This window comes from Bicyclus anynana, chromosome 8 (genome assembly GCF_947172395.1).
Source record: "Bicyclus anynana chromosome 8, ilBicAnyn1.1, whole genome shotgun sequence".
In the NCBI taxonomy this organism is placed as follows: Eukaryota; Metazoa; Arthropoda; class Insecta; order Lepidoptera; family Nymphalidae; genus Bicyclus; species Bicyclus anynana.
In genome coordinates, this window is record NC_069090.1 from 5,727,591 (window position 1) to 5,752,555 (window position 24,965).

A 24,965-nucleotide genomic window follows, 5' to 3' on the forward strand; every position below is an offset into this window, starting at 1 on the left:
ATGCTGATTATAACACTTTTATTTTTGAAATGTATTTTTTTCAATCAATTATTATTTTTAAAAGGTAACTCGCCGGGTAGTCTTTAAAAATCCACACATACATATTCATTATTGTAATGTATACACAACATTACCAACAGCGCCAGAGAGGTAATCAGATTATACTATATTTACTAGCGGACGTCTGCGACTTCGTTCGCGTGAAACTCGATGTGAACTTTCAACAATTTTGAAAATTCTTAAATCACATTACATTTAGTATTTTCTTTCTCTATTTATGAACAATTTTTTATAACTTTAACTCCAAAAATGACTCCATAGAAATGTTCAACCCCTATTTTTTCCCCTTCTGACTTTATTTTCGCGATAAAAATTATCCTACAACCTTTTCCGGAATTTGGTCTCAAATCGTGCCAATTTTTATTTGAATTCATTCAGTAGTTTCAGCGTGATGCCCGGTTAACAAAAAACACGTACAGACAGACAGACAGACAAGAAATCGAATAAAAATATTTTTGGCTTCAGTATCGATTATGCCCTCCAATCAAAACTTACAAAATAACTGTAACAGGTCAAATTCAATGTACAGAATTTGACTTGTTACAGTTTTATTATAAGTATAGATATAAATACCTATTTACAATAATTCGTTTACAGGTAAGTTACTAGATAAATACTTAAATAAAAGATTTAAATTATTGTATAATTTTATTTATTATTGCATTATAAAACGTGATTAGATTAGCATTAACTTAGTCAACCTTTTGGAGCGAAGCTACGAGTATAATTCATGTTTATTCCAATGAATCGTACCATAGTACTAAGTACGTAGTCTCAATGTACTAAGAGCATGCAATGGCCAGACATACCCCATTTTAAGAAGTTTATCAGTCCATGCTTTACCATAGGTAAGTACGGCAGCCAATTATAAAAAAAATCATAACACTTACAGAGTATAACATGGGTTCCGTTTTTGTACGTAGGTACGTGCGTTTGGAACACTAAAAACGGACCCTATGGAGTTTTGATCGTGGCGGCTTTGGTGGCGTGCTGGTTGGTGGTAGCAGGTATCAAGGGTTGTCCAAGTATAAAGCGTTTTTATTTTTTTTATTTGACTCACATACTCTAAGTCTTCATAAAATGAGGTATGTCCAGTTATCGAAGGCTCTCGTTTTACGTTCTTCTCGAATAGTACGCGGCCTGTAAGTTGAACTATGCGCGGTAACACTTTTTCCGGTGTTAGCGACATATGATCAGGTAACCATAGCAACACGTTGACGCCATAACAATAGGCTAGATGACACTTTTTAAAATGTTCATTATAGTTTGAAAAAAATAATAATATTATTTGAGACGTGAATACATAAAATATTAAATTTTAAATAATGTTTGAGCCAAAACACTATCCGCCATGATGGTCTATATTTAAACTGTTTCATGACGTCACGTTAACACTAAACCTTAAACAAACGGAGTGTTTGACAAAGTTATTAGTTAATAATTAGTTTGATGTTTATTATTACTTTAGTGGACGTTTGGAAAATTTAATAGATATATAATTTTTAAATTATGTTTTCCATGAAATCCTTAAATTTTATTAATTGATATCGATATATTTCCGACCCTTATACCATGTACTACCCGAAATTAATATTATTTATAATAAAATTAATATGAATTAACTCCCCTATTGCATAAAAAAATTTACATCTTTAAAATACCACGGAGTACGCGTTTGTTTATACCTCCGCAGACAACTGACATTTTGGTTCAACTTACTTGCCGGAGTCTATACCTACCTATTGTTTACAGGGTTTATGGATGGTGGACCTATCAATCTTCCTTTTCATCTTATAAACCAATACACTTCATGTTTTATTTCTTGTATGACAACAAACAATGTATTCTACGAGTATGACCATCAATGGAAAGGACACTTGTATGACATTTCTTGTATGACAACAATTGAATTCTATGACCATCAATGGAACGGTTCCGTGCCCACAGAGGCGTCGGCTCTCTTGGGACGCAGTTGCTCCAGCAGTGGTATGGCGACTCCCACCAGTTCCTCCCACGCAGATAGTCTCTTACAGGGACCGCAATCGCATTCCTCTAGCTCACCTTCTTCGAACCCTAAGTCTTCGCCAGAATATCTGAGAAAAAGCAAAATATTTTCAATTAAAAATTAATTTTTTTGATCGTCCTCTTTAGTCTCGTCAGTAAATTGGACCAATCAAAAAAACGAGATTCTCAATTTGACGCTTGTTATTTTTATTATTAATGTCTTCTCATGTTTCTATCCCGGCATGTTTCTATCATTTGGCAGTTTACAGTTATTAACACTTGCTTGCAAATCATTTTAAAAGTATTTTTGTACCTATTTCTTTTTACAAAAAAAAATGGTGGTAAGTGTATTTATCTTTATTCAAAATCATGTTAGTTTATTCCATGAAAACTGATAACAAAATGTTGTACCTACACTTAAACTTAAAATTAACGTTACGAGTTCCAAATGTGCCTTGGTCCGAGAAGAGCCCACAACAAACTGAGCCTGGGTTTATTTTTTTGCGTTTATCCAAATCCAATTCCAAGCTTTTTAAAAAAAACTTAGCCAAAAACTCCAGCTAGAATACAGTTAAAAATACGCGAAACAGTTACCGTTCGCCTTCATCGTCATCTTGTTCCAAATGCAGATCCTCCTCTACGCTACAAGCCCTGACCGCGAGGCTGGGCTCGTGAAGGAAATCTACTTTTTGTTCATAATTGTTGTTATCAATGTCAAACTTCACCTGCAAAAAAAGCTTATATAGAATAGGCATCATCATCATCACATCACTTAATTATTATTTACAACATATTTGCTGCATCTAATTGAATTTAATTCACTTGAATTTGTTCACATTTTTTATTTTTTATGTTAGCTGTGGCGTCGCACGGGTCTAAGCTGAAAATCAGCGCCGTGTATTTTGATTGTATATAGTACACGGCATATGCTGAGCTGTACACCCTTTCTTTTTTAAGAGTTACAGACAGACATGCTGTCTTTAGGGAAGGATACTTTTGTTTGTAACTTTTTAATTTGAATAAATTTATTTTCTTTCTTCTTTTTTTCTACATAAGCCGATGGACGTCTATTGCTGGACGTAGACTTTTTGTCGGGACTTTCAATCACCATAATCCTGAATCATCTGCATCCAGTAACTACGACTCGCTTGATGTCATCAGTCCACCTGGTGGGTGGTCTATCGACACTTTCTTTTTGATTATTTACTTCAAGGAAAAAAGGTTTTCAGCTCGAATCATGCAGACAAAATCTGTGAATCGTATTCACAAAAGTATCTAGTTACTTAAGTGTGGTATACTTAATGGTATTTGTCAGTTATTTTAACATTATATAACCCACCATTTAAATACCTAACGTAAATAGACCACTTACATGGTGAATCCTAGATAACTGAGGGTCGCTAGCACGCCTGTCTCCCATCTTTGGGACTTCGCAGGCACTGAACAGCGAATCATCTTCTGTTAAAATAAATTAGTTATAAGGTTTATAGGTTGACATTGACTCTTTAACCGCATTGGATCGGCATGGTAGAGCTAAGCTAAGCTAGATATCACCTCTCCTAAAAAGAGATAGACCTGTAGTGGGCCTTTGAGCCTCGGCTTCGCCTCGGCCCACGTTCACACGTTCGTCCATCTCTCTTGCCGGCCGCTGCAGTGATGTACCTTCTAACTATAAGTAGACATATATATGTCGCCGAGTGAGTTATTTGAACGGATAGCAAAATCTACGTTAATTATTGCGATAATATTAGAATCAGGTTTTCATGTAATTGGGATTTAATTATTTACTGTTTAAATAAAGAAGACTGTAAAAGGTATCCACCATGCCGGACGTGGCGGCGCTCGATCAATAGGATACGATAACGATATTGCTTTGGATTGGCGCGTAGGCGGTGCGCTTTACGGAGTTAAGGCGCTCTGCCACTCTGTAGCCTGTTGGTTGAGTAGTTCAGTGTAATCAAGTTCTTGGAATAGATACCGTCTTCCATTTGTTAATTAATAATTTAATTAGTAATGGTGCAGTGTTAAAATAGTGATAATGTTTCCGAACTTCAGTGGGTGAGTTAATAGAAGTAAGGCCATTGCATTGTTAATTAATTAGCTAGAAGCCAAGACCAGCTGAGAATGGGCAGTGTTTGTATACTGTAAAAGACGTCTTTAACCCAGCTGGATCAGTTACAAGTCTGACATGGTGGCCGACTCCTTGCTCTACCATAGATAACCCTGGTTTATATGTGATGGAATCAGCGCTGTATTGATCAATATAGAGGATAGAACTGTAGTTGTAAATTAAGTGATCGATTCGGTGATGATATATAGTGTTACTTTGTGTATCTGCCACCCTTGACACATAAAGCTTAAAACCTGCCCTGAGGCGACAGCTTCTCCGTTATCAGAAGTAGTATATAGTCGATGCCCCGATATATACAATATTATTATTACACTCACCAATAAACAAAGCGAGGGCGGCGGTGGTCTGCTGCGCGTGCGCGGGGTCGAGCGGGCAGTGCGCGTGCGCGTTCCATAGCGCGCGCGCCAGCAGCGCCGCGGCGGAGACGTCGCGAACCAGCGCCGCGTCGCTCAGCGCGCGCGCCGCCGCACCCACCGCGCCGCCCGCGCCCCCCGCGCCGCACACGTTCACCAGCACGCCCGCCGCCGCGCAGCGCACGCTGGGATCCTCTGCACGCACAAACACCCGTAATATACTCAGAGCTCAGACCAATTATAGAAGGACCTGCATCGTACTCATAGTCACAAACAAAATTTCAGGACAATAGTTTATTTATTTACGTAGTTTTTTTTTTTTAACATTGTTGATTTAAAAAATCACTCCTCTGATTACAAGGCTTTTGTGTGCTCAAGCAACGGAGGTAAAGAACCAGAACGAGGAATCTAAGAATGCGCGTCGTTTTAAGTAACTTCTGCTTTGTATCCGACCCTCGATCCACAAAAGGCAAGCGAAGGTGTTAGTCAAAACTTTTCGATTTACGACCATCGACTGATACGACTATCGAAATTCAGGTAGATTCAAAGATGACAGTAATCTTGTGAGCAAGGACAAGGTTGTTCTGATATCTTGTACTAAACTAGAAGTTTTTGCCCGTTTTTTACACAATTCAATTACACAAAAATGTATTTTTACGGATCCCTTTAACCGACGAACACGATTACAACTATTTAACATCGATACTATAGAGACAGTTTTTATAATCGCATTAGATCGTTGATCATATACTTTGCCAGAAAAGTAACGTCTAGCGTGGCAGGTCCTATACAATAATTGGTCTGAGACTCAGAGGCATAGGCGTATAAAGCGGGTGGGCTGGGCCCACCCTAGAATGGTCCAGTGCCCACTCAAGAATTCTGGGCTACCGATTTTAAATTCTATGATGGACGCCAAAATACGAAATATACAAAATAATCATTAAAATCAGTCGACCTGTTTCAAAGGCCAGCGTCCACAAACATTGTAAATGACATTTCTATAATGAGTGTCAACTCTGTTCAGCGGTAGGGGCTGGCCCCTTAAGGTGGGCCTGGGCCCTTGGAAATAATCCTAGATACGATAGCAGTCGCTCCAGGCGCCAAATCATAGAGAGCGCCTAAATGATAATCCTAGTCAACCGTAGATGGTATTGCGCCTGATTTTCAATTGACACCCCAGAGATCTTTGCTTCGCATTCTTACTTTACACTCATAATTTGGTATAGGTTAGGAGGATTATTATTAGGAGCAAATAGAAGAGGCGCCATAATTGAATCTCGCTCCATTTTAAAATTTACTTCGTACCGGCGGTGCTCAGAGGCACAATTATCCGCCCTCTTAATACTATGACACGAGTATATTAAAGTGGGCGAATAATTGTGCCTCCGAATATATAATAAATGAGAAAGTAAGAAAGAGTGAAAGAAAGAAAATAAATAAATTGAAATTTTGAGTGTGACAGACAATGTTACATTAAAGACTGCATATTATCAACCCATATTCGGCTCACTGCTAAACTCGAGTCTCCTCTCAGAATGAGAGGGGCTAGGCCATATAGTCCACCACGCTGGCCCAATGCGGAATGGCAGACTTCACGATGAATTTAGAAAATTTTTCCTCACGATGTTTTTCCTTCACCGTTTGAGACACGTAATATTTAATTTCTTAGAATGCACACAACTGAAGAGTTGGAGGTGCATGCCCCGGACCGGATTCGAACCCACACCCTCCGGAATCGAAGGCAGAGTTCATATCCACTGGGCTATCACGGCTCTTACTGGGCCTTTCTCTGTTATCTGTCTGTACATGTAATTTTCAATCACCGTTTGAGGCACGTGATATTTAACTAAACATACAAATCGCAATATGTTTGTATCCAGATATGCAAAGCGTAATAGCCCAGTGAATATGACCTCTGCCTCCGATTCCGGAGGGCTTAGGCTCGAATCCGGTCCGGGGCATGCACTCCCAACTTTTCAGTTGTGTGCATTTTAAGAAATTAAATATCACGTGTCTCGAACGGTGAAGGAAAACATCGTGAGGAAACCTGCACACCAGAGAATTTTCTTAATTATCTGCGTGTGTGAAATCAGCCAATCCGCATTGGGCCAGCTATTGGCCTAACCCCTCTAATTCTGAGAGGAGGACTCGAGCTCAGCAGTGAGCCGAATATGGGTTGATAATGATGATACAAAGCGTAATCATCAACACAGAAGAGTCACCATGATGCAGTAGCGGCGGCAAAGCCTCCAGAGCACCCTCCAGCACGACGAGCTGCGCGGCGCGTGCAGACCGCGTTAGGTTTCCCAGCGCGCGCGCCGCCTCGCATGCCGCCGCACCCGAGCCTCGCACCCAGCGACACGTCGCTGGAATATAAAAAAAAAACTTTTTTTAAGGTCCCGTATTCCTTACACTTTCGCCATGTCCATTATCTGTCTGTCGGTATGTCCGTCTGTCCGTCCGCGGTTTAACTCAAAAACTATTACTACTAGACAGCTGTCATTTAGCATGACTTTGAGTATGTAGGAACATTACATCATCATCTCCTTACCCTTATCTCACTTAAGTAACACCGATCCATGTTATGCTTAGATGTCGGAAAAATATGTCAATCTTTTCCATTCGTCTCTATAACTCGTCAACTCATCATCCACTCTTACACACATGTCCTCTTTCACAAATCCAATCTCTTCTTTGGCCTTCCTCTCCTTTTATGTCCTTCCACTTGCACATTCAACATGGATGTAGGAACATTACAAATCTCGACAAAGTCGTAAATTATAGTCTATAGTCGAAGGATTAATAATTCCAATACATAAAATGACAAATGCAAATGTCACTGAAATGTTATTTTACTAGTAAAATGACATTTCAGTGACAGTTGCACTTGTCATTTTACTGACTGGAATTAATAGTAATCGTAATAAAGAAAAATATTTTTAAATATAATTCTTCACAAATGGCTTGATGATGGGAGTAAGTTGGTGAATGCGTTAGGAAAAGTGTAATCGCATGAGGAGTTTAATAAATGCGTACTGTCTCCAGTGTAACATTGTCTACAGTGAAACAGTGTTTGTTATTTTAAACCACCAGTAGATGGCGTTCTTAGGGAACTTTGAAACAATCCCTCTTCGTACCTGTTGCGATGCACATATGCAAACAGTAGATATATATCTACCTTTACAAAGTTGCTCAAGTATATTGTGGTGTGAAGACTCCGAAGGCTCAAAGAAGAAAGTAATATTGTTGAGAGTAGCGAGCGCTGCCATTGCCAACTCCTCGTGACGTTCCAGCGACGACTCGTGATCGACTGAGGGTGTGTCTGAGGACTGAAATAAATAAATATTAACTATTTTATATTTACTTAGCTTTGTAAAGAGGAGATCTTATATGCTCATCGCTATCAACACTTATAATAAATCTGTAGAGAGGTCAATTCTGTACATGAAATATATTTTCAAAAAAACTGTCAGCGGGTGATTAGTCGATACTGATGCCAAAAATGCAATCAGTAAAGTTTTTGTCTGTCTGTCTGTCTGTATGTTCGTTATAGAAACAAAAACTACTCGACGGATTTTAACGAAACTTGTTACAATTATTCTATATACTCCTGGGCAGGTATAGTATACTTAACATCACGCTACGATCAATAAGAGCAGAGCAGTGAAGGGAAATGTTGGGAAAACGGGAGAAGTTACTCCATTTTTAAGCCAATACTACTGTAAGGGCTGGATTAAAGTGGTCTAAGGGCGGACGAAGTCGCAGGCGTCCGCTAGTCCCCAATAAAACCTAAAGCCTTAAAAGCAAAGGTGGCTTTCTCCTTGAAAAAATCGATGTAGAAACCGTTTTATAGTATGTTGGTAAGACGGAGGAAGGGTCATCATCATCATTAACATATCAGCCGATAGACGACATAGGTCTTTTGTAGGAACTTCCAAACTTCACGGTCATGATCATCACGATGCCGTCAGTTCACCTGGTGAGAGGTCGACCAACAGTGCCTTTTCACTTCAACGTCCATCGGTTATTCGAATTATGTGCCCCGCCCATTGCAACTTAAGTTTCGTGACTCGTTGAGCTATGTCGGTGATTTTGGCTCTTCAACGGATCTCCTTATTTCTGATTAAACATAGTAACAAAATTTTTCAAGAAAAATAACTTCTAGCAACATTTAAGACTATACATTATACCTTTTGTACAGGTTTCTCGGCCAACTGCAAACAGGAAAGGAGCGCGCGAACAGTGCGTTCAGCGTATGATGCCGCCAGACCCCTTCCAGCTATTTCAGCCAGGCATAGATTTGCTATCACTCGTACTGTCTGCAAAATTTGTACATCTAAATATATCAGTTATGTATGTGAAACAGAGTAGCATCCATCATCAGCCTATTTTAATAGGCATTACAGGAACAGGAACTTAGGGTAAGAATAACAATGCTTGATCGTGTAACTATCGCTATCAGATATATAAACTTCTATACTAATATTATAAAGAGGTAAAGTTTATGATGTTGCATGGGTAATCGGGTTTATCGGGTAATTGGGTTTACCACAAAAAGTCACGTTATTTGTAAGTGTCATAGGCTATAATGTTCTAGTTATTAATAATTGGGACCGATATCTTATGTGCTTTTCAAAGTTTAAATTAAAAATTTTATGACCCTGATGATTATTTTAAGGTTCGAATACAGAACCTCTTAATCCAAAACTACATAAGCTAACCACTAGCCTAACGAACCAGTTTTAAATAGACCTAAATAGTCATTTACAGATCTTCAAGAATCAGGATATTGGAAACAATATAAACTAACTCTGTCCTTATCATGGATGTATTTTTCTTACCTTTATAAGAACATCTTCGTTGGAACCATCAGAGCCACCAAGATCAGACCCTGGAACACAAACAACATGAAAATAATATCACTAAATATTAAATAACAAGTTACGGCGGCACAATAACTGAAATGGAAGCAGAGTTATTTTGCTTTAAGAAATTAGAAAATAATGGTATTAGTTTTAGTTCAGGTTCCTTTATTTATCATTAACCAATATTGAATTAAGATTTTTCAAATATGAACAAAAATCAGTATTCGTTTATTTTATGTAGGCTTTTTGTATTTTTCAAACCTCAAGTTGAATGAAACTTCACTGTTTTTAGTGACTCAACGGTGGTTCAAAAGACAAAATCTTCTGAGAAAAGCCGACAAGAATCTCGACAATAATTACTGATGTGTACAAAACTCAGCTTACCCACTAAATGTAAATCTGGATCGGCGTCAAGATCCCTAGCATCGCTCTCATTGCGTTGAACGTACGATTCTAGTATTGTCAGCAGTACATCAATGCCTCCTTCTTCGTTGTATATCTATACAAATAAAAAAATATATATTTATATTTTATCCCCGTAATCTCACGGTGACGTGTGTTAAGGATGTGTATGGTACCCTAGAGACAACAAAAGGAGACGAGGCTGGTCATTCAAGAGTTTAAAGAAATAGGTATACTAACAGTAGCCTGTCAATATATATATAACAGTATAGTATATGTAAGACAAAATATTAATTTGTACAAACGAAAAGGAGATCTAAACCCACGTCTTACTAGACACGGGCATAAGTTAGTTATTTCTGCACATCGTCTCCAAAGAGTAAAAAAATCTTTTGTAGGTTTGGGTGTACTCTTCTATAATAAGATCCCCAAGACTGTGATGGACCTGCCAATGCATAGCTTTAAGCAATGTGTTAAAAAACATTTACTTAGTCGAGGGTACTACAACATTGATGAGTTCCTTAATGATAAAGATGCTTGGAGGCCGTTGGATCAGCTTCCACCTTCACACAGGAAGTAAAACTATAAGAAATGTAAACAGTAATTGTTATCAATTGTAAATTATAATACTGTATGACTTTTTCAAAAGAGCAACTGTTGAGTTTCTTGCCTCAGCAGGACCTGCCTTCCGAACCGGTGGTAGAATCTTTACAAATAGTCAACTGACGTGTCAAAAGTGCTTGTAAACTGAGCCTACTTGAAATAAATGATTTTTTGATTTTGATTTGATTTTAGAAGTAAAGGAATATCTAAGGTTGACAGCAGGAACACTTTGGCTGAGACAAGGTCGCGATCGTAAAGTATGGATAGTGGTCATTAATGGTGGGTCTAAGCTCCTTTAAAAGAGCGAGGACTGATCCTGTATTGGGCTGTTAAACCATAGATGTATACACCACTGAGCTTTATTTTATTTACGCGGTTTTCTGGAACATTCCGCTATTGGGCTACTACTTAGAACGTTTGATGCTAAAAGTTGTATGGGCACTGTAGTACGCAAGGACGTTTGAGTTCGATGAGATTAAAAACCACGTACGTTGATACGAGCTTGTTCATCCGCTGCGGCCATGTTACCCAGGGTGTACGCGAGGCGCACAGTGAGTGGCGCTCGGGAGGCGCACGCGGCGAGTGCTGTCAGCAATGCTGACGCACTTGCAGGTGACGCGCACAGCCACGCACAGCAGCTCTCTTCTGCTGATAGTACGCTGTAATACACAAGTGCTTAGTATAATAGAATTTATTCCAAAGATGTAACATATTAGTACATTATTTTCAAACATAGCAGTAATATTGTGATTGGAACCATCCCATTAAGTTTGCAGTATTACTACTGTAACTTGTGACGCAAGTGCTGATGAGAGACTTGTGATTGATGTTAATGTATAAAGGCGTATTTACTTTAAACCTGTACATGCTTAATCTATCGCCACTCTGTATTATCTGGCTGTTCTGTCTGCGTTCGTGATGATTTTATGGAGTATTGTACTGTGAGTAGATGTAAAATGTGCTACAAGCAAGTCGACAACATCAGGCAAGTGCTAACTTGTCCTACTTAGAATAAACATTATATCTATAACGATATATAATCCGCTGGCAGCAAACGCTCGCCCGCCCGCTCAAATCACCCCCCTCCCCACCAGGCTACGCACCACACTCGTCACTTGGCCATTACCTATCTATCATGTTACCTGAGGCACCTCGCCACGTTAGTGAGCACGTCTCGATCTGTGTGCAGAGTAAGCGCGGCGAGTAAGTCCGCGAGCACGCCGCTGGCAGCAAACGCCCGCCCGCTCCCCTCGCCCCCCGCCAGGTTACGCAGCGCGCCCGTCACTTGGTACAGCGCGTGCGTCGCTTGCTCTGATACTTGGCGAGGTCTTTCTGTTTTCTGAAAATTATTATTCTGAAGTTGAACTGTTTTAAGCATTCTTGACTTGGCGAGAAAGTTAGTGGATGCGTTTCGTGCAATGTAACCGTGCGAGGCTTTTAAGATGTGTGCCGCCATCTACAAGCATATTGACACTTTGTTTGTTATTTAAAACTACCAGTAGATGGCGTTCTTAGAAAACATTGAAACAATCCTTTTTTGTACACTACAAGAGCCTGTTGCGATGCATTTATTCTTTAGGTTTATTGAAAGCGCTTTGTGTTTTGTTTTTTAAGAAGTTTAGCTTCAGCCATAACTGGATTTATTTGGGATTAATCAATTTCACCCTCGTAGTTCCCGTTGTCGTTGAAATGTTTGCATAAAATAAAGCTTATGTTAATAGGTAATGATGAAGAGCTTTCAAATGGTAAAAGAATTTCTCAAATCTAATATTTGAGTAAAATGGTAAAAAACAAACAAATAATCATATTTTACCGCTAAAGTATTAGTATAGATAGAGAACGTACCGCATTGTTCAATATCTTGAGGTGTAGTGCCGCAAGTGGTAACGCACCGGCACGATGCGCCAACGCACACAGGCGCGGTTCCAACGCAAGGAAACGCAACGCGCCCGCCGCGTAGACGCAACACTCGCTCTCGGACAGTGGGTCCGCGCGACCACAGCCTTCCACTAGCAGATCTAGTAGTAAAAGCTTGTTTGAATAATATGATCCCCACCGAATTGTTATTTTCTTGTTTTTATGTTTTTTTTAAATAACAATATTACTTTCCATTTACTTTACTGTAAAATACTAGTTTACTTTAAAATATTAACTAATGTCGCATGCGCTACAAAATATCAATTCCGTTTACATTTACGATAAAGGTGTTATACCTACACTAAAATATTAAAAACTATTTTAATATTTATTAACTAAGCAGTTGATGTCGACCCATTACCTCCTCAATTGTATTTTAAATTTAAAATATTGACACTTGCGATAAAAGTGTCGCTTACTATAATTTGAAGGTCCTATGTCGATTTATACCTACCCCCGGTACTACCCCTAGCAGATTTTTACAAATTTTCAATTAAAATTTCCTATAATATTAACTAAATAAGTAAGTAAAATAGGTACTAACTTACCCAGAAGATTACTGTTTTTGAAAAAGTGGTCGTTTTTATCGTTTCTTGCGATTTTGAACACGAGTTTACAAGCGGCAGCTAAATGAGCACCAGTCACACACATCTACAATGAAAAGAAAAAACAAAATTATTGGTATAACTAGCGGATGCCTGCGACTTCGTCCGCGTGGAATTTAGTTTTTCACAAATCCCTCGGGAACCATGGATTTTCCCGGAATAAAAAGTAGCCTATGTGTTTACCCATGCTATAATGTATCTCGATACCAAATTTCAGCTAATTTGGTTCAGTAGTCGAGGCGTGAAAGAGTAACAAACATTCATATAATCAAAATCATCAGTTTTCGCAAATCTCGGGAAACCATGGATTTTTTCGGAATAAAAAGTTGCCTATGTGCTAATCCAGAGTAAAAAAACAAACAAAACAAACAAACTTCTGCGTTTATAATATTAGTAGGATATGAATTTTATCAATAATATGTTGCTACTATTCCAGTTAACTAATTAACATTGTCATTCACATAATACTGACGGAAATTACATTTCATGATAGCTGGTCATAAACCATTGATGAGGAAGACTAGATTAGATCATAATAGTGAAAGTCGCGTGAGAAAACTCAATAGGGACGAACATAATGACATCGAAACAATAGGTGCATTTGACATAATTTGAACAGCATTTAACTTTGGCAAGGCATCGTGCCTAGCAAAACGTTTAAGTTGCTACCTGCTTTTAGGCATCAGCCGGTGTTAGTTACCACCTCTAAGTGATTTAGCGTATCGGTACGATGCGTAGAAGCCGTCAGAGGTATGTGTAGAATAAACGTGTACCTATTCCAAGTAAGCCCGCTTACATCTTTGACTGTATCGTCACATAACATCAGGTGAGATCGCTCGCTAAGCTATTGTGAACCAATTTATCAAATTTTGCATTGTATCAAGTTTTCAGTTTTCAAGCAAACGCAAAAGCATCATGCCAAAAACATATGATCATTCACCCTTCAAGTGACTTGACACTCGACCTTTTTTAATCTATGCAATGTTCATGTCTCGTTTGCTCGACGCGGCACTCGGGCGGGCTGGTAGAAGTCATCATCATCATCATCATCATCATCATCAATTACAAGCCATATGGGCTCACTGTAGAGCACAAGTCTTCTCTCAGAATGAGTGGGGTTAGGCTAAAAGTCCGCCACGCTGTCCCAATTCGGATTGGCAGACTTCACACACGTAGAGAATTAAGATGTTTACGATGTTTTTCCTTTAGCGTTTGAGACACGTGCTATTTTATTTCGGATTCGAACATATCTCCTCCGAATGAAAGGTCATATCCACTGGACTATAACTCTGTATCAAAATTAGTTGAGGGGGCCCAAAAAACGAGCGGCAAATCCCGAAAATCCCTTTATCAGTTTTTTATGTTTTCTCCGGGAAGCAGATTAAGTGAGATTGTGGATTAAATTTTACAAAATTTTACTTTCACACTAGGGGTTTAGAGTTTCACATTTGTAGTCCGGGGCCCATATTATTGATACGGCAGTAGCTACGACCCTGCCTCTTTTAAAGAAGCATTGAAGATTTATCAATCGTTCCCTTAACTTACCGTCAACATAGCTCTGGCTATAGCCACCAACACTCGTTCGTCTTCACAATCAATATGCGTGTACAAGGACCGTAGCACCAGATCACGCAGGCTGTTCGCTGGTGAGGTCCTCACTATGATGTTTTGAAGAGCCTCCAACAGTTGAACGATGCGATCTGTGTCGCGCGTCTTCTGTGACAGTGCCTCGGCCAATTCCAGCACGCTCATACTGAGAAACAATAGGTGAGAGTAATCCTTCTTTAAATTACATTTGGCTTAGTTTTAAATGATACTGCTAGATGGTGCTAAACCTAATAAAATATAGGTGACTGAACTAAAAAGGAGATTTGTTAGCTTATTCACTATTTTGGACTTTTTATCAACCTACTGAGCTGACGCCTATAGCCTTCCTCGATAAATGAGCTATCTAATACCGAAAGAATTTTTCAAATCAGACCAGTAGTTCCTGAGATTAGCGCGTTTAACCAAACAAACTCTTAACTATAGTATTGATTAGATTATTGTATGATATCCACCAGTACCAGTAAGCACCGGATGACATTTGTTACATAAAATCTCAATTTCTTATAATATGTCAACTAGCATACGTCAAAGATAGTAAATTAGCCTGATGGACTTACTTGCTATAATCGTCATGACCATGAAACGTATTGGGCAACTGGACTTCAAGTTGTTTAACAAACACTTCTCCAAGTGTTGATCCCGCCTCGTATGATACAGATTTGCTGGACGAAAATTGTTTTCTTTTGCTGGATGTGTCTGGACTAACCCCTGCCATGAAATGCATAATAATATTAAGATTTAAGTAGCTCTCAATAAGTCTGGGGATAAGAAAATAATCATTGTAAAATGTCTGCTGTTTAGTTAACGTACATACAATATCATAGAAAGTAACATTGGATCAATGCAAATAAAGCCTAATAAGTAGGTAGGAAGATCAATGTATTAACGATTTTCATATATAATTGGTTAATATAGGTAACTATAATACATCATTTTTGCATTTTTTGGATATTGCACAGAGCACAATTAAATTAAATATCGTGTTATTTTAAAATTAACAAAACTAAACAAAATAATATCTGTATAGTATACAGTAGTTAGCATTTTTTTATACCTGTACCTGTATATGTTTACCTAATGAACTAAAAATATAATGGCCTACCTGAATAGTAAATTATTGTAAGGAATAATGGAAATGCAAATATTTCTTACCGAGCGTATTATGAGAAACTTTTCTACACGTAACAAAGTTATTTTCGTTTGTAGACGAAGGCTTTTCGGGCAAAACAGACTCATTTATAGTACTGAGAGGTCTTATTACAGAAATTGATTGGGTTAAATCCACACTCGTATTGGCAACTGCAAATCATTAATAATTAATTTGTATAGGTACCTGGAGCCGTGATAGCCCAGTAGATATGACCTCTGCCTCCGATTCCGGAGGGTGTGCGTTCGAATCCGGTCCGGGGCATGCACCTCCAACTTTTCAGATGTGTGCATTTTAAGAAATTATATATCACGTGTCTCAATCGGTGAAGGTAAACATCGTGAGGCCTGCATACCAGAGAATTATCTTAATTCTCTGCGTGTGTGAAGTCTGCCAATCCGCATTGGGCCAGCGTGGTGGACTATTGGCCTAACCACTCTCATTCTGAGAGGAAACTCGAGGAAACTCGAGCAGTGAGCCGAATATGGGTTGATGACGACCTACCTATTATTTATATAAAACACTGCGTGCCCTGATACATTTTATAAGCAAAAGCAGAATCTCACGTCGTCACCCGCGTAGTTCCCATTCCCATGAGAATACGGGAATAAAATATAGCCGGTATTACTCTCTGATAAAGGAGCTTTCTATTGGTGGAAGATTTTCTCAAATCGGTCTAGTAGTTTGAGTTTTCTCTATATATTCAAAAGTACAAATCTTACATCTTTATAATGTTCGTGTGCCTACCTACCAATGAAAATAATTTAGTCAGTCAGTCAGATAACGATTCCGTCAACTAGTATAGAACAATGTCAAAAGTAAATACCAGTTTGTTCTGTAGTGTTTCTCCGATGCAATGGCTTGCTTCTGCCGCTGAGGTGAGGCAACTTGGTGAAACGGCTCCAGCCCTCGTTCGATCTTTCTTGCGAAGCTCTGAGTGGGCGTACCTAGATAAATTGTAGAATCATAGTGGAATTAGCTAGTGAACTAGAAGTTGTTGACTGTTTTTGATGCCATTCGAGTATCACAAACCGTCATTGTATGGAGCTCCTTATATGACGAAAACGATTACAACAGTAAACGTTGATTCTAGAGAAACATTTTTTATAAACGCGTTATATCGTTGATCTTAAACTTCGACAGAAGGGTAACGTCTAGCGAGGCATGTCCCTATATAATTCGTCTGAGTATATATAACAAAAATATACGAAGTAAAAGTTTCGGCAGCTGGTTTTATCATTTGAATAGAAAAACATTGTGGCAGAATTTGAACTTTTATAACTCTATAAATTACTTATTACGCCTATCATTAACTATGTGTCTGAGACAATCTTTCAGTTCTCTAAAACCCACACTCTGTTAGAAGATGAACATAGTATACGTAAAACCAGTTTGAAATCTTTAAGTATAATATTAAATATACAAAATTATACTTACAGCCGGTATTTTCTTGCCATTTTCCGGTAGCGTTTCCAGCGCGGCTTCTTCATCGCGATGTCCGGACTTTGTGTCCGCGACAAAACCGACAAACAGATCGTCTTCGCTGCTCTCCGCTATTTTCAGATGTTTCAAGCTGAAACAATTTCAAAAATCACTTCTAAGGTTCGAGATACATTGCTGAGTTTTCGAGTACTCGTATCGTACGAGTTGGTAACTTCAATTGAATTTTCTAAAGAACATTTTCATACAATGTTTCCACATCTTTTTAAACCCTACGTCACTCATAATAAGTTTAGTTATAAAAATATTTTCAAGAATACGACTGATATATAAAAACTGTGTACCACGCGGACGAAGTCGCGGGCATCCGCTAGTAATGGAATATAACGCTCGCACTCAAACGCGCTGAGCGGACGCGCGTCTTTTTTTCCGCGCGTTGAAGAGCGTCAGTGTACGCATGCCATGTGAAATGTTGATCTGTTATAGGCGTTTTTTGACGGCCTCCGTGGCGCAGTGGTATGCGCGGTGGATTTACAAGACGGAGGTCCTGGGTTCGATCCCCGGCTGGGCAGATTGAGATTTTCTTAATTTGTCCAGGTCTGGCTGTCCTGGTCAGGTGGGAGGCTTCGGCCGTGGCTAGTTACCACCCTACCGGCAAAGACGTACCGCCAAGCGATTTAGCGTTCCAGTACGATGCCGTGTAGAAACCGAAAGGGGTGTGGATTTTCATCCTCCTCCTAACAAGTCAGCCCGCTTCCATCTTAGACTGCATCATCACTTACCATCAGGTGAGATTGTAGTCAAGGGCTAACTTGTAAAGAATAATAAAAAAAAGGCGTGTTTACCTCAGATTAGGTAAGCTATCTGATCCTTATATTATACCAACTACTAGTGGACTTATTAAAATGATGCGTTTTAAAGGACACATCTTAAGATCTATTTACAAAAGAAATATATTTTACTCCGAAAATATTAATTTTAGAACACATTTTCCTTTTCCACATTTCTGTGAGGAAAATTAATTAAAAATGTCTTAATTTTTAATTAATTTTCCTCACAGAAATGTATCCATAAAGTAATGGGAAATACTCACGAGCATCCTGTATATTAAAATTACTAAAAGAAAAAAATCCTACTAATATTATAAACGCGAAAGTTTGTATGGATGTTTGGATGTTTGTTATTCTTTAACGCCGCTACTTTTGAAGCGATTTGGCTGAAATTTGGAATGGAAATCAATTTTCTCTCTGGATTGACTCATAGGCTACTTTTTATCCCGAAAAAATCCATGGTTCCCCGAGATTTGCGAAAACTGATGATTTTAATGATATAAACGTTTGTTACTCTTTCACGCCTCGACTACTGAACCGAATTAGCTGAAATTTGGTATTAAGATATATTATAGCCTGGATTAACACATAGACTACTTTTTATCCCAGAAAAATCCATGGTTCCCGAGGGATTTGTGAAAAACTAAATTCCGGGCGTCCGTTAGTATAATATAATGGTTCGCACTCAAAGGCGCTGGGCGGGCGGGCGTCCTTTTTCCGCGCGTTCTCAGTGAAGAGCGTGCGCTGCGGCTCGCGCGGCGTGAACGGGCGGCGCGTGCGAAGCGGCCGCAGGGCGCCGCCCACTCCGCTCGCCAGGCTGCTCATCTCTGGAAGACATACATTACGGTTATTTATTTATAAAACCATACTATTATAAATGTGAAAGTGTATGTGTCTGTCTGTTTGTTTGTCATTCTTTCACAGACAAACAGAGTAACGAATTGACGTGACTTTTTAAGTGAAGATAGTTAAAAGGATGGAGAGTGACATAGGCTATTTGACTCTTTCTAACCCCCGCTTTCGAGCATTCCGCAATTTTCAAGGTAGAAAGCTAATTGTGACTAAAAAAGCGCGTCTAACCCCTAAAAGAGGGGGTGAAATTTTATATGGGACTTTACGCAGTTTACAAGGTAGCAAACTAAAAATCGGTACACAGAGGTAGGATAGGGTAGGGGTATGGTAGAGTAAGGGTAGGGTGGGAGTAGGGAAGGGTAGGGAAGAAGCGTACATTAGTCAAAGCGAAGCTTGACCGGGTCCACTAGTAAATAAATATTTAGACAATACACACATCACTGTCTAGACCCAAAGCAAGCGTCATTTGTGGTATGGGCAGTAAGATAGGTGATTAATTTTTGCACTCAAAGCATCTTCTACAAAACAAATAAAACATTATATACAAAAATACTATTTTAATACATTTAACAATAAATTAATGTTTAACAAAAATCAGATCTTTTAAATCTAAGTTACAGCGGCTACAACATTGGAAAAAATATAAATTGGTCACCCTAAGGATTTTTGGAAAACTATTCAAATTAGTTTTAGATAATTAGGTGGTGTATCTACCTTTTGCGTTTTATAGGTACATTAACTACGGGACACCCTGTATATAAAACTCATCCATACACCGGGAAACGCATGGGTGTTTTCCAGTGTAATCGGAAAATACTTGTGTGATAAGTGATGACTCATCACACAATCATTTTTCAGTTGTGGGAATCGAACCCACGGCCATTTACGCAGAGGTAGGGTCACTACTCACTTCGCCACGAGGCTGACAAGGCTTCGTATTTAATTGCCTTGCCTTCGTAGGTACCATACCCTGTGGGATTACGGGGCTAAGATCTCATGACACTGACAAATCACATGGCTTCCTATTGCTAAAAGAATTTTCAAAATCGATTTAATAGATGCCGAGGTTACCCTAATAACCTTACAAACTTTACCTCTGCACAGCTACCTATACAGATGTCTAAGAAGTAAAGTTCGTAAAATTATAATGAAAAATGTCTGCAAAAATACCAATTTGCTTTCATAACAAACAATACACATACACAACGTATTATGTTGAGGTGACAGATTAAAAAAAATACCTAATTTCCCCTTAAGACAAAAAACTGTGCCACATATAATTACCAAAGATAGATAGGTACTTGTTTAATTAGCTAGTCTCTCAATCAAGCTACCAAAAGTACTATGACATACATGGGTTTTGTTGTATTGTAGAACAGTATGTTGAAAATTAGCACAATAGCCAGGAAAATATCACTGCTTCTACGTAGTTATTCATCACGTCATCTACCTACTTATTTTGCTTGACAACGGATACCTTGGTAACTCCTTAGTTACACTACACAACTTTGCATCCACGACCTCACAAACTTTAACTAGGTAGTTGAACCACAAAGGGGTAAAGCCAGATTTACATACGAGTACCTCATTTGTAAATTAGCATTAAGCTAATAGCTTAATAGGCTAATACATTTCAAGTAGAAGATATTTGCATTGATTAAAATTTGCGTGTTTTAGTATAGCTGGCAACTTCGTTCGTAACACTTCCGATGTTCCGCGCGGGCTGGGGCGCGTGTAGCGATGAATGAAAAACCCACGACTGATGCACGTCACTTCCCTGCATGCACGATTTCACACCCGCGCAGTATTTCCCCATTCGCCCGTATATCGTGTGGACTATATTAGTAGCCTATTTTAACCCACTGCACAGGCCTCCCTCCTTTTAGGGGAGGGGAATATGGAGCTTAGAACCACCACGCCGCTTCCATGCGGGATGGCAGTTTAGTTTATTATCATTAACAACTTATATTGGGCTCACTGTTGAGCACGAGTCTCCTCTCAGAATGAGAGGGGCTAGGCCTTAGCTACCACGCTGGTCAAATGCGTATTGGCAGACTTCAGACACGTAATAAAGAAAATTCTCTGATTTTTTCTGAATCTGATTGAAATTCGATCCTACGTACATGTTTTAATAGTAGTAGCCTATTTTAACCCCTTACAGGGCCAGGCCTCCCTCGTTTTAGTAGAAGGGAATATGGAGCTTAGTCCCACCATGCTGCTCCAATGGCTTAGGTTACAAAGTTATATCAATTTACGACTATTATCAGATGTTAGTGATAATGACCGGGACCGATCCAATCCAATCGGTACGTCTTTGCCGGTAGGGTGGTAACTAGCCACGGCCGAAGCCTCCCACCAGCTAGACCTGGACTAATTAAGAAAATCTCAATCGGCCCTTCCGGGGATCGAACCCTGGATGTCCGTGTTTTAAATTCACCGCGCATACCACTGCGCCACGGAGGCCGTCAAACATTCATTATATGAAAATGTTTCACATATAAATTTTCCGGGCAGTCACCCCTATGGATTACATCTTTACGTAACTAGGTGCGTTGACTTTTTAATGCTAGCGACAAACGGTCAATTATTCTCACGTTTCTAAAAAGCAAACGGCTGTACCCACGCGGCATACTATAGAAGTCATGTACGCAGTGACCAACACACGATCAATTATAGTCGTGGGTGTTAGAGAAACGTGAGAATAATTGACCGTTTGTGGCTAGCATAACAGCTATAATTTGTTCATTCAGGTAGGAGTACATTGTTATCACCTGCCCGCATTAAGCGGCGAGGTGGGTCCAAGTTCTATAAGAAGGGAGGCCTGACCATGTTAAGACAGTCTGATTATGACATACATATTATGGCGATTGTACTTTACCAGATAATCTCTGTCACAATAATCTTTACTACAAAAAGAAATAGTGTAAGAACTATATTCCGAGGTGAAAAGGAGTCTGAAAAGGGAGAAACAAGAAAATATTTCAGTTTGAAATAGAGAAATGCATAATTACAAAAGTTGTCAAGGTGTGTCGCATCCACTATGTACCAATGTATAATGGAGATGTTTCTGCATAATCAGAATATGTATGCAGTAGGTGTGACCACGGCTCTACGTCATATAAAAGCTTTAATATTTATATAGCCTATGTCAGGGTTTCCCAAACTTTCCGCTTGAAAAAAATAAGGTTTCTATTTGAAAAAAAGTTAAGACATAAAGTACCAAAAGAAATGTCTTTGTAATATTAATGCGACGGGTGCTTGTTTCTTGTCGCAAATGGATTCAATGTTAGGAGTTCATTTTGGACAATTTTAACCTTAATTCTGAATCGGTATCAGTTATCAAGCCACCATTACGTAAAAGGGGTTCGCGTACCCCACTTTGAGAAACCCTGGCATATGTCATTCATTAAAAATCGGTTCAGTAGGAAGTTTACTCGCTACGGGAAACATACGCATACCTGCATACCCTTCCTTTTGATTTCGTAGTCGTAGTCGTCGCCGTAGTCGGGTAAAAATGGGTAATAGTAGTACCCATTGTAATTTTAGAGTTAGATAATAAGTAATTTTAATACATAGTTGTATACAATACGTATCTATACTAATATTATAAAGCTGAAGGGTTAGTTTGTTTGATTGAACGCGCTAATCTGAGGAACTACTGGTCCGACTTGGAAAATCTTTCAGTGTTAGATAGCCCATTTATCGAGGAAGGCTATAGGCCATATTTTATCCCTGTATTCTTACGAGAACGGCAACTACGCGGGTGAAACCGCGCGGCATCTACTAGTAGGTACATATTTTGCATTATTATGCAAAAAACGTATGGAGCGATTGGCCTAATCCACAAATTGACAGTCGTTCAGCGAGCTATGGAAAGGGCTATTTTAGGAGTATCTTTGAAAGACAAAATCCGGAACGAGTAAAACGAAAATAATCAATCGATGTAGCCCAAAGGGTTAGCAAACTAACACGGCAGTGGGCGGGCCATATCTGTCACAGAACAGTTAACCGTTGGGCAGACGTGTTCTGGAGTGGAGACCACTTACCAGCAAGCGCAGTGTAGGATGCCCTCCAGCTAGATGGTCCGACGACATCAAGAAGGTAGTGGGACGGCCTCCGCGGCGCAGTGGTATGCGCGGTGGATTTACAAGACGGAGGTCCTGGGTTCGATCCCCGGCTGGGCAGATTGAGATTTTCTTAATTTGTCCCTGTCTGGCTGGTGGGAGGCTTCGGCCGTGGCTAGTTACCACCCTACCGGCAAAGACGTACCGCCAAGCGATTTAGCGTTCCGGTACGATGCCGTGTATAAACCGAAAGGGGTGTGGATTTTCATCCTCCTCCTAACAAGTTAGCCCGCTTCCATCTTAGACTGCATCATCACTTACCATCAGGTGAGATTATAGTCAAGGGCTAACTTGTAAAGAATAAAAAAAAAGGAAAGTGGCTGGATGAGGAAGGCGGAGGATCGTGTGTGGTGGCGCGCTCTCGGAAAGGCATGTCCAGCAGTGGACAGATACAGGGTGATAAATGATAATGTGTAAAAAAATATAAATCCTCACTACGTTTTCGCAGATATCGTAGAAACTAAATGTCTGTAAGAAAATTACAATCCTTTTACCATCACTCTACAAGCTGTGTGACGTCAGAAGAAAGAAACCGCTATGACATTCGCGTGACTCCATGATATTGCGACACTAACGTGAATTTGGTGTTGAACAATGCTCTATAAAATTATGCTTTAAAATATAATAAAAAAGGTTTTAGAAATCTGAACACGCTATACGCTAAAAACGCTTCCCTTAGTAAAAGTTACTTGGAACTTAACACACACTAATATTATAAACGCGAAAGTTCGTGTGTAAGTGTGTGTGTTTGTTCCTCCTTTGCTGCGGCTACTGAAGCGATTTGGCTGTAATTTGGAATGGAAATAGATTTTACTCCGAATTAACACATAGTCTACTTTTCATCCCGAAAAAATCCATGGTTCCCGCGGGATCTGTGAAAAACTGAATACCACGCGGACGAAGTCGCGGGCGTCCACTAGTGCTCTAAAAATTTAAGCTTTAAAATATAAAAAAGAAGTTTTATTTACACATCAGAACACGCTATGCTGAGAACACTTAGGTGAAACTTAGAACTTATTTATTACTTTTACTGCACATATTTTTTTAAACGTGTGTGTGTTTCATGTGGTCCTGTCAGAAATGGCTTAATTTAAGACAACACCGGCTAAGCACCGCCTTCATACTGATCAGCAGGTAGAACAAATTATGATGTTATTTTTCGCTTTTTAGTTTAGTGGGTACGTTTTTAAGTTTTGAAGTCGGTTGTATTTTTTTTATTAAAATTTTTATTATTTTTCCATTTTTAGTATAAAATTTCATCTCAAACGAATAAATCAGACCCCTAATGACAGTCACAACCCATCTTGGTACAAAGTTCTCAGCAATACGAATTAATCAAGGCCAAACACAAGGTAGTTACTGTAAATTGTTAAAGAGTTCTCTTAATTGTCCTTGGTCTTCATCACCAAACCCCTAAATGACGGTCACAACCTATCTATGTGGAAAGTTATCATTAATACAAATTAATCAAGCCCAAACACAAGGTAATTGCTGTAAATCGCCGAGGAGTTCCCTCGTCTGTTTTATGGCTCCATCGTCGGATCGATTTTAAACCTTCATAAAATTGTATTGCTTAAAAGTACTAAATGGAAAAGTTTCCGAACACACTAGACACCCATATAATTTCCGAAAATTCCTCTCAATTTCTCCAGGATTCCATCATCAGATCTTGACATGATGCCAATGGGATCAAATGGGGACTATACCGTTTCAAATAAAAAAATAATTTTTGAAATCGGTCCAGGTGTCTTTGAGTAATAAAAAAAAAAAATACCGACCGAATTGACAACCTCCTCCTTTTTGAAGTCGGTTAAAAATAAAACCGAATGGAAGAGATTGTAGTATTTTTTCAACTCCTCTTAAGTGGGCTAAGATAAAGGAGATGATGATTGAATACTTACCAGCGCTAATAGCAGCCCGGGCTTCGCTGATGATTTCAGCGGAGGTCTTGCGCCGAGGGGCGGCGTAGAAGGGCGCGCCGTAGCTTCGCCTGGCGCCCCGGTCGTTCATCTCTCACACTGCAA

The 24,965-nt window shown here is 39.2% G+C and overlaps 1 protein-coding gene across 1 annotated transcript; it reads right to left on the bottom strand.

Moving 5' to 3' along the window:
* Positions 1-701: 701 nt before the first annotated feature.
* Positions 702-24,965, bottom strand: LOC112048043 (armadillo repeat-containing protein 2). The gene is made up of 19 exons (XM_052883147.1): positions 24,843-24,965; positions 18,651-18,792; positions 17,133-17,268; positions 16,522-16,642; positions 15,106-15,256; positions 14,486-14,693; positions 12,884-12,986; positions 12,264-12,436; positions 11,561-11,757; positions 10,909-11,077; positions 9,798-9,912; positions 9,390-9,439; positions 8,739-8,867; positions 7,727-7,877; positions 6,771-6,914; positions 4,513-4,743; positions 3,437-3,522; positions 2,659-2,789; positions 702-2,153 (listed from the first exon to the last, which is right to left on the bottom strand). Exons 1-19 carry the CDS (start codon positions 24,949-24,951, stop codon positions 1,982-1,984), a joined length of 2,718 nt encoding a protein of 905 aa, XP_052739107.1. The 5' UTR covers positions 24,952-24,965; the 3' UTR covers positions 702-1,981.

Excerpts from the sequence above, each read along its gene's own strand:
- LOC112048043 (XM_052883147.1), bottom strand. The coding sequence starts at position 24,951 with ATGAACGACCGGGGCGCCAGGCGAAGCTACGGCGCGCCCTTCTACGCC. Across the intron at positions 16,643-17,132 it reads ATGGCAAGAAAATACCGGCT|GTACGCCCACTCAGAGCTTC; the intron begins GTAAGTATAATT and ends CAATTTATCTAG. Across the intron at positions 2,790-3,436 it reads AGTTATCTAGGATTCACCAT|GTGAAGTTTGACATTGATAA; the intron begins GTAAGTGGTCTA and ends CTTTTTTTGCAG.